The 12,090-nt window shown below is 42.8% G+C and overlaps 1 protein-coding gene across 15 annotated transcripts in view; it reads left to right on the top strand.

Annotated features, from left to right (window-relative positions):
- Window positions 1–12,090, top strand: part of SCRIB (scribble planar cell polarity protein) — a 2,800,411-nt gene that overhangs the window by 526,543 nt on the left and 2,261,778 nt on the right. For all 15 annotated transcript variants that reach the window (XM_044067477.1, XM_044067487.1, XM_044067486.1 and 12 more), the window contains exon 11: window positions 2,164–2,487. In XM_044067477.1, the coding sequence (XP_043923412.1) occupies window positions 2,164–2,487 (324 nt within the window). The remainder of the gene's footprint in view (window positions 1–2,163; window positions 2,488–12,090) is intronic.

The raw sequence follows: 12,090 nt of genomic DNA, 5'->3' as shown, positions 1-12,090 counted from the left end.
GTGTACTCTTCTCTTTACGATCACAACCCTGCTGTGGGGCATAGGCTGATACTATGAATACTTCCCTATCCATTACACTAGAGTCTGATTGTCATGGGTCTGTTAGTCACTAATTCTGATGACATCCCTTAATGCCTTCTTGAAGCTTCTGCCTTACAACAATTCCCACACCATTTCTAGCCTGTCTCCTCCTGAATAATAGACTTTGGATTCCCAGCCAAGTAGCTTCGCTGCACTGCCCTTCCATCTGTTCCATAAGGATGTACAGCAAGTATTGAAGTAGGCAGGAAAACTTGCAACTAGAAATCTTATGGTTTCAAGAGGAAGAGATTTTCTAGGTGGTGCCTAACTTTATATCAGAAGGCCAGTATGGTGTTAATCCCTCTGGTTCTGAAATATTTGTGTGAGCTACTCAATGATGACTTATCTTGTACATCTATTAAAGTGCCTCTTGCAGTCTTCCCAGCTTGTTTGCTCACGAATCCCCCTCTTTTGTCTCTTTCTAATCAGTTTATGAAAGGAGTGTTGCACTTGAGACCCCCCCCCCCCCCCCTTGAAAGCAAATTCCTCCTCCTCGGAGTTTCAACTTTGTTCTTGAAAAATTGACTTAATCTCCTGAACACGTATTTCAGACTGATTTGCGGTTCATCCTTTGGGAAACTGTTTAGCTTACTGCTGTGACATTTACAGGCTCTCGTGAAGGCCACCCTTATTGATTATTCACAAGGAAAGGGTTGTTTTATGCACAAATCCTTCTTTCATGCCAAAAGTTGTTTCTGAATTTACCCTGAATCAAGACATCAGTCACCCAATTTTCTTTCCAGAAATAAAAATAAGGGAGAGAAGATTTCTGCAAATCTTGGATGTGCACAGGCAGCTCAGGTTTCAACTTGACAGAACTAAGCCCTTCAATAACTGGTGCTAAGAAGAACCAGCCTCTCTCTCCAAGCAAGTGATTGCTAGTTGGTTGTCCTGTTGTTGTTTTTGTTACTCCCTCTAGGGCAAATCTATCCCAAGTAAGGTTAAGTCAGATTCCACTAGAGCCTTTTCCTCTGTGGTGGCATATTGGAGAGGAGTGGAATCTAGAAGCATCCTAGGGGCAACAGTCTGTTCATACCTTTACAAAGTACTACAAACTGGTTTCTTTCTCAAGTTCAAGAGCAGACTTTGTGAGGGCCATTCTCTAGGGGTTTTTGGATCTTTATCCTTCCTCCTCACAGGTAGGATAGGCTTTGGGAATGTACTTGCATGCTAATGAGGCAGTGTGAATGATGAACATAGCACAATTGCCTAAGTCCTACTTGCCTATAACGGTAGGTGTTCAAATTTGATACTGCCTCAGTGGCAATACCCACATACCACCCCCCCTTATTTTGTATATAGTCTGACGGTATCCAACTTTGCTTTGTTGTTGGTTGTCATTGGTTATTTACATTTGTGTTTTGTGTCTGTAAGCAGGCAGTTCTTGCTTCTGGCCATTCTTGGTTTGGCCTACTTAGTACCAAAAGTCTGAATTACTTTGTTGCAGGGGTTAGCTTTCTCCTGATGTGATGATTTTAGCCAGTCCCCTAGCATAGAGAGTCAGAGGAGGGGATTCTGAGCCCTCAAAAGCTGCCAGTGTGGGTTGGTGCAGGCACAGAGCTCGCATCACTGATGCAGTGTAAATTTCAAACTCCTGCTGTTACAGGTAAGTAGGACTTGCACAACTGTACTTCACTGTGTGTCATCAGTGAACACTCAGATGCCCTAATTTTATATATCAACTAAAGTAATTAAAGTAGTCCAGCATGTGTAACAGTCACTGTTTACAGTACATTCTCTACAAAAAACTGTATTTTAGGTAAACTTATTGTATTTTGACCTTTAAGTTGCCCTACTTTCAGTATACAAAACTGGATTTCTAGATTCATATTTGTACTAACTAGCCAGCAGGAAAATCTGATTCTCAGCCAACAAGCATGAGTGTTTGAGGGTTCATGTACTTTGAAGTTTGTATTTGCCTCTTTTTATTACATTTTAGAAATCTGAGCAAGTCATGTTCATGTGGATGAGATTTTGACAAATCAGGAATTTCAGACAGGAAAAAGGAAAGTTTACTTGTAATGGACTGTGACCAAAGTTTGTTAAAACTGAAGAAATGTATTCACTTCTTTCCTGACACAGCCCACTGTGCACTTTGCTGAAGATGCTATCCGAGATGATGATGAGGACGACGATGATTATCCTTGTAATGAGGTAGAGAAAAAACGCCTGATTCGTAAGGACACGCCACACTATAAAAAACATTTTAAAATCACTAACCTGCCAAAACCTGAAGCAGTGGTGGCACTTCTTCAGGGATTCACCACTGAAGAGACACTTGAGGAAGAGGATGATGAAATTGGGAGGCAAAATGATCCAATGGAAGATGAGGATGTGGTAGACTCCCATGGTGACTTTGAACAGGTCATGAAGAATGATAGACTTTCTGTCCCACTTCCCATCAAGGTAGGGACCTGCAGTTGAGTTTGTGGACGGACACACACACATGCGCGCGCGCACACACAAACATTGAAATGTTGTTACAAATGAAAAGGCAACTGTTTCAGTTTTGGTTTCACTTTTAGAATACACTGAATCTCTTTTTGTGGAGGTAGGGTCTATATTGTCTTTCATGAAGTTATTTCCTAGTATATTTAAGGTTTATAGTGTCTGCCTCCTTTCTCTTGGTTATTTTAAGTATGTATATTTTGCTTTAGTTTGTATCTTTTGTGTTTTTGCTAAAATTGATGGGGTAGGACTTCAGTGTTGCTACTTAAATCAGATGCATCTCCAACATAATTTTAGGGGTCCTATTTTAAACCTGCTTTAGAAGGAAAAATGCATGGACATTTTATTTTCTTTTATTTGGGAAATTTAATTTTTGTGAAGAAGTAAAAATGGTGATAAATTAAAAACAATTGTCATTTCCATGTTATCAAGAGGAAGAGAGCAGTTTTGTATTAGGTTTAACATTGTACGTTCTCAGCTTGGGTTAGCATTCCTAAATTCAGATTAGGATGATTCCCAAAAAATCTCTTAAAGGATTTATAGAAGTAATGGCATATTCTAGGACTGTTTTAACAGTGTTCTAATAATTTCTTTGACTCAGCATCTCACTTCAACCATTGTTTCTTTTTGCAGATTGAGTGGTACTTAATTATCAGTTGAAAAGCCCATTTTGTTTTTAAGGATGATTGTCAACTAATGTATTAACATTTTCATTTTCATAGCTTGCATTAAATCTTTTACCATGCTGTGTATGGCACATGTTGAGGACATTGTGACAGTGGTTAGGTTATCCGTTGGTGTTGATTTATTCCACCCATGTAACTGAGGTACCTACAATTTCTGTGCCATCTCCATCATATCTGTTAGGTAGGGAAATAACCCTCACCAGTAGAAAGTTTGGGACTGTTTGTATACAGCTTTGGAAATTTAGAAAAAAAGATGTATATGGTGTTTCTTACTATTTATTGTAGCACTGTTTGTCATAGAATGCCATTCTGAAAACCCAGCTGGCACAGAGGCAAATTAAATCATTTTTTGATTCTCATTTTATTCTTTTCATAGGTTCATAGTTTAGTACTAGGTTAACTGCCCTTGTGGGTCATTTTAAGGCTAGCTAATTACCCAATGGGAGAATCAAACGCTGCACCTCATGTCTGTAAGGTAAACACCTTAACCATTACACCAACCTCCCACCCAGGATAATGAGAGTGCTGGAGCTTTTACCAGCCCTCATTGGAAGTAAGGAAGGCAGGGAACTAATGCTATATTAGATGCCAGTCCATTGCAGCACTCAGTTGCACATGCTCTCTCTGTCTCCCTCACACTCTGTATGTATACCTGTAGACAATTAGGGGACTTGCCAGTTCACCTCCTTCATGTCTTTTGAATTTAGGAGGTTTCCAGAGCCTGTCTAGACAGACACAGAGAGAGTATGCAGATTCTGTGCAGAAGACATATCTTCTAGGAAGTAAACCACAGAATGAAATACTGTGAGGCAGCAGTGCTAACCACTCCACCACAGTGCCACCCCAGCAAGCAAGCAGATTATTCTTGTAGAAATATGCCACAGCAACAAGGAAAACCATTTAGCCAGAGAAGCAGAAAGATAGTTTAACCAAAACTGTAACTCTGGATGTTCTTCATCTCACATTGCTGCAGTCCTTACACTTGGGTAGTCCGCTGTCCTCGGTCGGCCCGAATATCAAAGTATTAGGCTGACGTCGGTCAAGGCGCTTAAGACTGACATCAGGACGTCAGGGTACAAATGCGCATGACCGGCGTCATATCCTCAGTCTTTTTTGCCGCATGGTCCGATGCAGAAGCAGCGTTGCAAGTGCCGTACGGCGTTCTGAAATTTTTCGAATTCGGAGTTTCAGACCGAGTCAAAGTTGGATGTCAGGATGTCAGAAAAAGTGAATAACTGTATTTCTTGTGGGAAGCAGATACCGCATAGGGATTATCATACTTTGTGTATTCCTTGTTTGGGGCCTGAGCACGACGTTGTTGGGTGTCGCTTTTGTGCTAGGTTCAATAAGCGCACTATTAAGCGAAGGTTAGATTGTGCCAGGTTGGTCTTCGGGAAGCGGTGCAATTATAATATGCCGTCGGATGCTCCGACGCCCGCTTCTTCGAAGAAGCGCAAAGACAAAGCAGCTAAACCCAGGCAAGAAGAGTCGTCCGTACCGGACGCCGGTTCTTTAGAGGCGTCAGTGGAACCGGTGGTTCCGCCGAAGGCTTCTCTGGAGTCCCAGGGGGAGACTTTGATATTGCAGGATGTGGCCTCTCAGGAGGCAGGTCAGGCTGAAGGGGCTTCTCAGGTTACTGTACTCCCTCCCTTCCTAGGGTGGTTAGGCCCTCTCCTTCTGTTTCCAAGGCTTCTCCCAGAGGCAGGCCAGGTTTAGCTTCTGTTGGTGTCACTCCTAGTTCAACAGGATCTGTGCCCAAGAAGCACATGCTTAAAATGGCAGAAGATTTAATTACTTTGATTAGAGGTTCTTTACCCCCTCCTGATAAGAGGCCTAGGGTGGAACCAGAGTTGGGGAGTTTTGAGCAGGCTTCGGATGTTTCAGAGTCTTCGGCTGAAGACTTGCAGGAGTACTCTCCTTATTCTGATTCTGATGCAGATGATTCGACTCCTTCTGCTTCTCCTCCAGAGGATTTTTCTCTTTCAGAGACACTTCATTCCATGAGGGAACATTTTAAGTGGGAAGGTCAGGACTTCTCTGATTCCAGCAAAAGGCTTAGGGAATTTTGCTTTTACCCCAGCATAGGCCTTTGGCTATACCACCTGTTCTGGATGTTGTGGAAGATGTGTTTGCAGAGGCTTCACTTAATCCTGATTCTTTGCCTCCTGCTCCTGTTAAACCGGATAGGTATTACAGGGTGCCTGAGGCTCATAAATATCTTTATAAGAGTCCTAGGGCGGACCCAGAAACTGTTAGTCAGGGACCTAAGGGTGTCAAGGCCTCTGTTGTTAAAAATCCGGTTCCTCCAGATAAAGAGGCCAGAGCTTTGGATAGATGGGGAAAGAAAGTCTATACTTCTTCCACCTTAGCTATGAGGGCTTTGAATTGCCAGTTTCACATGTTGAAATATCAAAACTATCTTCTTTCTCAGTTGAAGTCTAAGGTAGATGCTCTGGCGGAAGGCATTGAGTGTAAAGAATTACAAGATTTGGTACATGTCTCTGAACAAGTGGGTAAGCATTCTTTACAATGTGGTTTTGATGCTGTACAGGCCTCGTCTAGGGTGGCTGCCACTGGGTCAGTTCTTCGCAGGCACGCCTGGCTGAGGGATCAGAATTTATCTGACCATGTTAAGACAAGGATTTTGGATGCTCCTTTACAGTCTGATGTGTTGTTTGGTTCACCTGTGGAGTCAGTCTTAAAGAAAATGGAAGACAAGGCTAAGTCTATGCAGGCTGTTAAAGATTTTTTACAAGTTCAGCCTCCGAAGTTTAGTAGGAATTGGCCTGCTAAGGGGTGGACGTACCCTTCTTATGATTCACAGTCTAGGGGTAGATCTAGACGTGGTAGGGGCAGAGCTCCTTCAGACCTAGAACAGGGAGTTCACCTGCACAATCTTCGGGTGAGGGCAGGGGCCAGTCCTTTCGTAAACAGGCCCAATGACCTACCCTTTCAGCTGCCAGATCCTTCTTGCCTGGCAGCACCTTTGGGAGGAAGGTTGGCACTCTTCAAGGAAAATTGGAGTTTGGTTACCCAAGACAGATGGGTATTGGATATCATACACCAAGGTTACAAGTTTTATTTCCATACCTTGCCTCCTTTCAAAGGCATGCCGGACATTCCTCATCAGCAAAGACTAGAGGCTCACAAACAAATTTCTCTGCTGCTTCAAATAGGGGCCATACAACCGGTCCCTCTGCCAGAAGTGGGCCTAGGATTTTATTCTCGCCTGTTCCTAGTACCAAAGAAGGGGAACACGTGGAGACCAATTTTGGATTTATCTATCCTCAACACTTATCTGGACATTCCCAAGTTCAAAATGTTGACGTTACAACAGCTTTTACCTCTGCTGGGCAAAGATCACTGGATGGTGACTCTGGATCTCAAGGAGGCTTACCTTCATGTTCCTATCAGGCTAAGTTGCAGGAAGTATCTGCGTTTTCGGGCTGGGACGTCTCATTATCAGTTCTCTGCATTGCCCTTTGGCTTATCTACTGCGCCCAGAGTGTTCACGAAGGTTCTGGCTCCAGTGATAGCTTTCTTCAGGCTAAGAGGAATACAGATCTATCCTTATTTGGACGATTGCCTGATTCTGGCCCAAGTAAAGGACGAACTTCTTCATCATTTACAATATGTGATAGCAGTGCTAAGATGCTACCCTCTCAGGACATGTGCTTTCTGGGTGTGAGACTGAATACAGCATCCCAGATGGCCTTTTTGACCCCGGACAAACAAAAGAATCTTTCTCTTTACTTCCATCAATTGTCTCATCAGTCCAGGCTGACTGCAAGGACAGTCCTTCAAGCCTTGGGGTTCATGGCATCTTGTATTCTGGTGCTTCCCAATGCCAAACTGCATATGAGGAAGCTACAATGGTATCTCAAAAATGTATGGACACAGCACTGCCAGGATATGGACACTGTCATTCAGATAATACCTTGCATTCAAAAGGAATTTTTGTGGTGGGCTCAGGAATGTCACCTAAACAAGGGACTCTCTGTGACCCGGCCAGAGGCGAGTCAGATTCTAACGACAGATGCCTCAGACAAAGCTTGGGGAGCTCATCTAAATGGAAAGTGGGTACAAGACACGTGGCCTGCCAGACTTCAACATCTACATATCAACTTGAAGGAGATGTTAGCAGTCCAATTTGCATTAATAGCTTTCAAGAATTTACTTCTTCCAGGGCAGGTGTTGGTTCTAACAGACAACACAACTATCATGTGGTACATCAACAAGCAAGGGGGAACACATTCTTATCCTCTATGCAGACAAGCAATGATTTTGTGGAGACTGCTCTCAGTTTACAGCTAAATCTTCAGGCAAGGTTTCTGCCGGGAGCACAGAACACCTTAGCAGATGTGTTGAGCAGACAAATTATGGATCCCCACGAGTGGAAATTGGATCCTCATGTATTTCAGAAATTGACAGTGTCATGGGGAACTCCAGACATAGATCTGTTCGCTTCTCCACTAAACTACCAGCTGCCAAAGTTTTGCACAAAAGGTTTCATCCCACAGCTTGGAAAGTGGATGCTCTTTCATTCAATTGGAGCAATCTTCATGTGTATGCCTTTCCACCTCTGCCTCTCCTCCCAAAGGTACTCCTGAAGGTCAGACAGGACAAGCCAAAGATGATTTTAATAGCTCCAGATTGGCCTCGACAGCACTGGTACCCATTACTGAGAAGTCTGGTACGGGAGCCTCCATGGCCTTTGCCTTCGATTCCACACCTGCTGTCTCAGGAGAACAGTCATTTACTCAATGTCAAACTTCACTCTCTTCACCTAACGGCCTGGCATATTCTGTTTTAAACCCTGGAGGGTCTCCGCTTCCACAGCAAGTTTTGAATGTTATTTTGGAGGCTAGAAGGCCTAGTACAAGGAAAGTGTACGCAGATAAATGGAAGAGATTTTTATTTTGGAGTACAGCAAAGGATTTTGATGTTTCTAAGCCTAATTTAAGTGTGGCTCTTCAATATCTTACTGAGTTACTGGACAAAGGTTTGTCCTTCTCTTCTATTAAGGTTCATGCTGCAGCAATTTCTGCTCACTATGACTGTGACCCACCATTGTTTTCTCATCCTTTGTTTAAGCAATTCCTTAGAGGGGCAAAGAATATAAGACCCCCACGTAGAGCTCTTACTCCTGCTTGGGATCTCAATTTTGTGTTGGAGAAACTCAGTCTACAACCTTTTGAGCCTGCAGCTACTGCCGAGTTGAAATATTTATCATGGAAGACTGCTTTTTTGTTGGCCATTACCTCTGCGAGAAGGGTTTCTGAATTACAGGCCCTTATGGCAGTTGAGCCTTTCTTAATTTTCCATAAGGATAGGGTATCTTTACGTACTAATCCTTCCTTTATGCCTAAAGTGGTTTCTAGTGTGGCTTTAAACCAAACTATTCATTTGCCAACTTTTTATGCAAACCCCCAAAATAAAGGGGAAAAGATTTTGCACACTTTGGATATACACAGGCAGTTGCGATATTATTTGAGCAGAACTAAAGGGTTCAGGCAATCTCAGCAGTTATTTGTTTCATTTGCTTTGGGATCTCAGGGCAAGCCTGTGTCAAAACAAACTATTTCTAAGTGGATTGGGTTTTGTATTGCTTTCTGTTATTCCCATCATGGTAAGGAGATTCCAGCTGGGATTAGGCCTCATTCCACTAGGGCTACTGCCACTTCTACAGCTTTTTAAGGGGGGTGGCAACTAAAGATATTTTGGAGGCAGCTACTTGGAGTTCAGTTCATACTTTCTCTAAGCATTACCACCTTCCACTTTACTCTAAATCTAGGGCTGGTTTTGCCACTGCAATTTTACAGGGCATTTTGGCAGCTCCTACTGCTTTATAGTTTTGCCATCCTCCCTTACCTCTGCTTTGGGATTCTACCCAAGTGTAAGGACTGCAGCAATGTGAGATGAAGAACATAGTACAGTTTTGTACCTACCATAAATGTAGATGTTCGAAGATCCACATTGCTGCAGTCCAATTTACCCTCCCTCCTTCCCCTCTGTAGTTAGAGGCGGTTGTGTGGTTTGGGTTGTAAATATTGTGGATATTGTATATATTGTACATATGATTAGTGCAAGGGTGGTTGGTTGTTTTTTGCTGTCTTTTGGTTTTGACCTTTCTTTTTGGGTCTTCTGACATCTGGGGCAAGAAAAGACTGAGGATATGACGTCGGTCATGCGCATTTGTACCCTGACGTCCTGATGTCAGTCTTAAGCGCCTTGACCGACGTCAGCCTAATACTTTGATATTCGGGCCGACCGAGGACAGCGGACTACCCAAGTGTAAGGACTGCAGCAATGTGGATCTTCGAACATCTACATTTATGGTAGGTACAAAACTGTATTTTTCTCAGGAACAGATATTCACCATCATTTGTAAGCCTTTCTCATTTCACAGTTTAGTGGAAATTGCAAAATGTATTGAAAAATCATGTTGCTTGCATCACCGGTTTTGACTTGATTCTATATGCTTGTTTCATTTTACTCTGCATGCTGCTTCTGTAAACAAGCTTCTCCTGGAATCATTTCTGTAGAGCACACTTAAATGCATAACATGAGTCGGCACTGTGCTCAGAATGATACGTATCAGTTTGTCCAAGCTATTTCTATTGTTTTCTTTTGAAAACAGATGCACCTTGTAGCTTTTTTCTACGTAAAATGCTATAGATGATAATGGATTGTGCTGGAACTGCTTTGCAGCTGATGAAAGTTTTGCCCTGGTGGTGAATTCACAGTAGTTGTTAGAATAGTGGAAAATTTAACATTAAAAAGTACAATCTTTCTTTTCTTCTTCTTTCGGCTGCTCCCGTTAGGGGTCGCCACAGCAGATCAACTGTTTCCATTTCTTCCTGTCCTCTGCATCTTGCACTGTCACACCAACCACCAGCATGTCCTCTCTCACCACATCCATAAACCTTATCTTAGGCCATCCCCTCTTTTCCTGTTACCTGGCAGCTTCATCCTTAGCATCTTTTTCCCAATATACTCTGCATCCCTCCTCAGCACATGTCCAAACCAACATAATCTTGCCTCTCTGGCTTTGTCTCCAAACCTTCCAACCTGTGCTGACCCTCTAATATACTTATTCCTAATCCTGTCCATCCTCGTCACACCCAGTGCAAATCATAACATCATCAACTCTGCCACGTCAAGCTCTGACTCCTGCCTTTTTGTCAATGCCACTGTCTCCAAACCGTATAACATAGTTGGTCTCACTACCCTCTTGTAGACCTTCACTTTCACTCTTATTGGTACCAGTCTGTCACAAATCACTCCTGACACTCTTCTCCATCCACTCCAATTTTGCCTGTACTCTCTTCTTCACCTCTCTTCCATACTCCCTGCATCCTCACCATTCCTCTATCCTCCCTCTCATTCACACACACATATTCTGTCTTAGTCCTGCTGACCTTCATTCCTCTTCTCTCTAGAGCATATCTCCACCTCTCCAGGATCTCCTCCACCTGTTCCCTACTCTCACTACAGATCACAATGTCATCTGCAAACATCATAGTCCACGGGGACTCCTGTCTGATCTCGTCTGTCAATCTGTCCATCATCATTGCAAATAAGAAAGGGCTCAGAGCTGATCCTTGATGTAATCCCACCTCAAACGCATCCGTCACTCCCACCGCAGACCTCACTGCTGTCACACTACCCTCATACATATCCTGTACCACTCTTACATACTTCTCTGACACTCCTGACTTCCTCATACAATACCACAACTCTTCTCTAGGCACCCTGTCATATGCTTTCTCTAAATCCACAAAGACACAATGCAATAAAAAGCTTATTGTAGTTGTTACCTTACACAGACACAAGTTTCCTGCAGTTAACATATATGTCTACATAATAGTTTTGATTTATATGTATATTTTAACTAGGAAAGAAATCTGTTGCATTTTTAAACTAGAAAAGAAAGCAAAGCTGTGCTCCTGTGAGTAATGCAAAAATTAAATTTTCCCCAACCCTCCTACCCTGCTGGTGCTATGTTCCTAAACTCTCTCTGTTGCTACCCACCCCTTATGTTAATTTGACTGCATAATTCATTCCTCCTCCTCTTTAATTGGGCATTGTCAGTAAGAACAAAATTATCATTTTTTGTGAAGTCAGTCCCCCCCTTAAGCTTTTTACTTTTAATTTCTCTTTCTCTGTATTCCGTAGACCTAGAATACTGATAGCCCATACCCATTCAATCCACCTTTCTTCTTTGTACTGCTAAGGCTTGAGGTACCACTTTCATGTGCAGCTGCTTAGTGCACACAGCAACTGTTAGGAAATTTACTTTTTTTTGTCATCTTACCTTTAATATCTGCAATGTCTGGTCCAAATCCATCAATTATTGGAGAGCTCACATTCCGCCTGTCTGCACTAATCTTGGATTAGTGCTTCTGTTTTGCACCTGGTGAGAGAAAAAGCATAAGGACATTACTTCCTGGAGACTGATGATCGCCGCAAAGTCTGATAAAGATTTCATAAGAGCCAGAGTGGAATTTGTGCTAGTGTTTTGCTCCTAGTGAGAGGAGGGTCATTTATTTCCAATTGTCTCTGGGCAGTGAACGTCTGTGTGCGACCTTCCTTATTGGTCTGGTTTGGTATTTAAGGCAACTATTGGGAAATGGATACAACTAGCCTGCAGACCTACATCATCTGGGACAAGACTACTGATCTTCAATGAGCCTGTGACTTGCTTCTCATCTTGGGATTAGAGCTGCCATTTCTCTTCTGGTGAGAGACAAAACAAAGGAACATTGTATCCCAGAAGATGCAAAGCTGTGATGAGACCAGCACTAGTAGTAGCCAGTTAGGTGAGTCTCCACTTTTTATCATTCTTGAGGAAAACTAATTCTTTATTTTCAGT

The sequence above is a fragment of the Protopterus annectens genome, chromosome 3.part1 (assembly GCF_019279795.1).
Source record: "Protopterus annectens isolate FY-2018-M chromosome 3.part1, PAN1.0, whole genome shotgun sequence".
Classification (NCBI taxonomy): Eukaryota; Metazoa; Chordata; order Ceratodontiformes; family Protopteridae; genus Protopterus; species Protopterus annectens.
The sequence above is the reverse complement of the archived record's forward strand: the minus strand, read 5'-3'. Positions and strand labels throughout refer to the sequence as shown.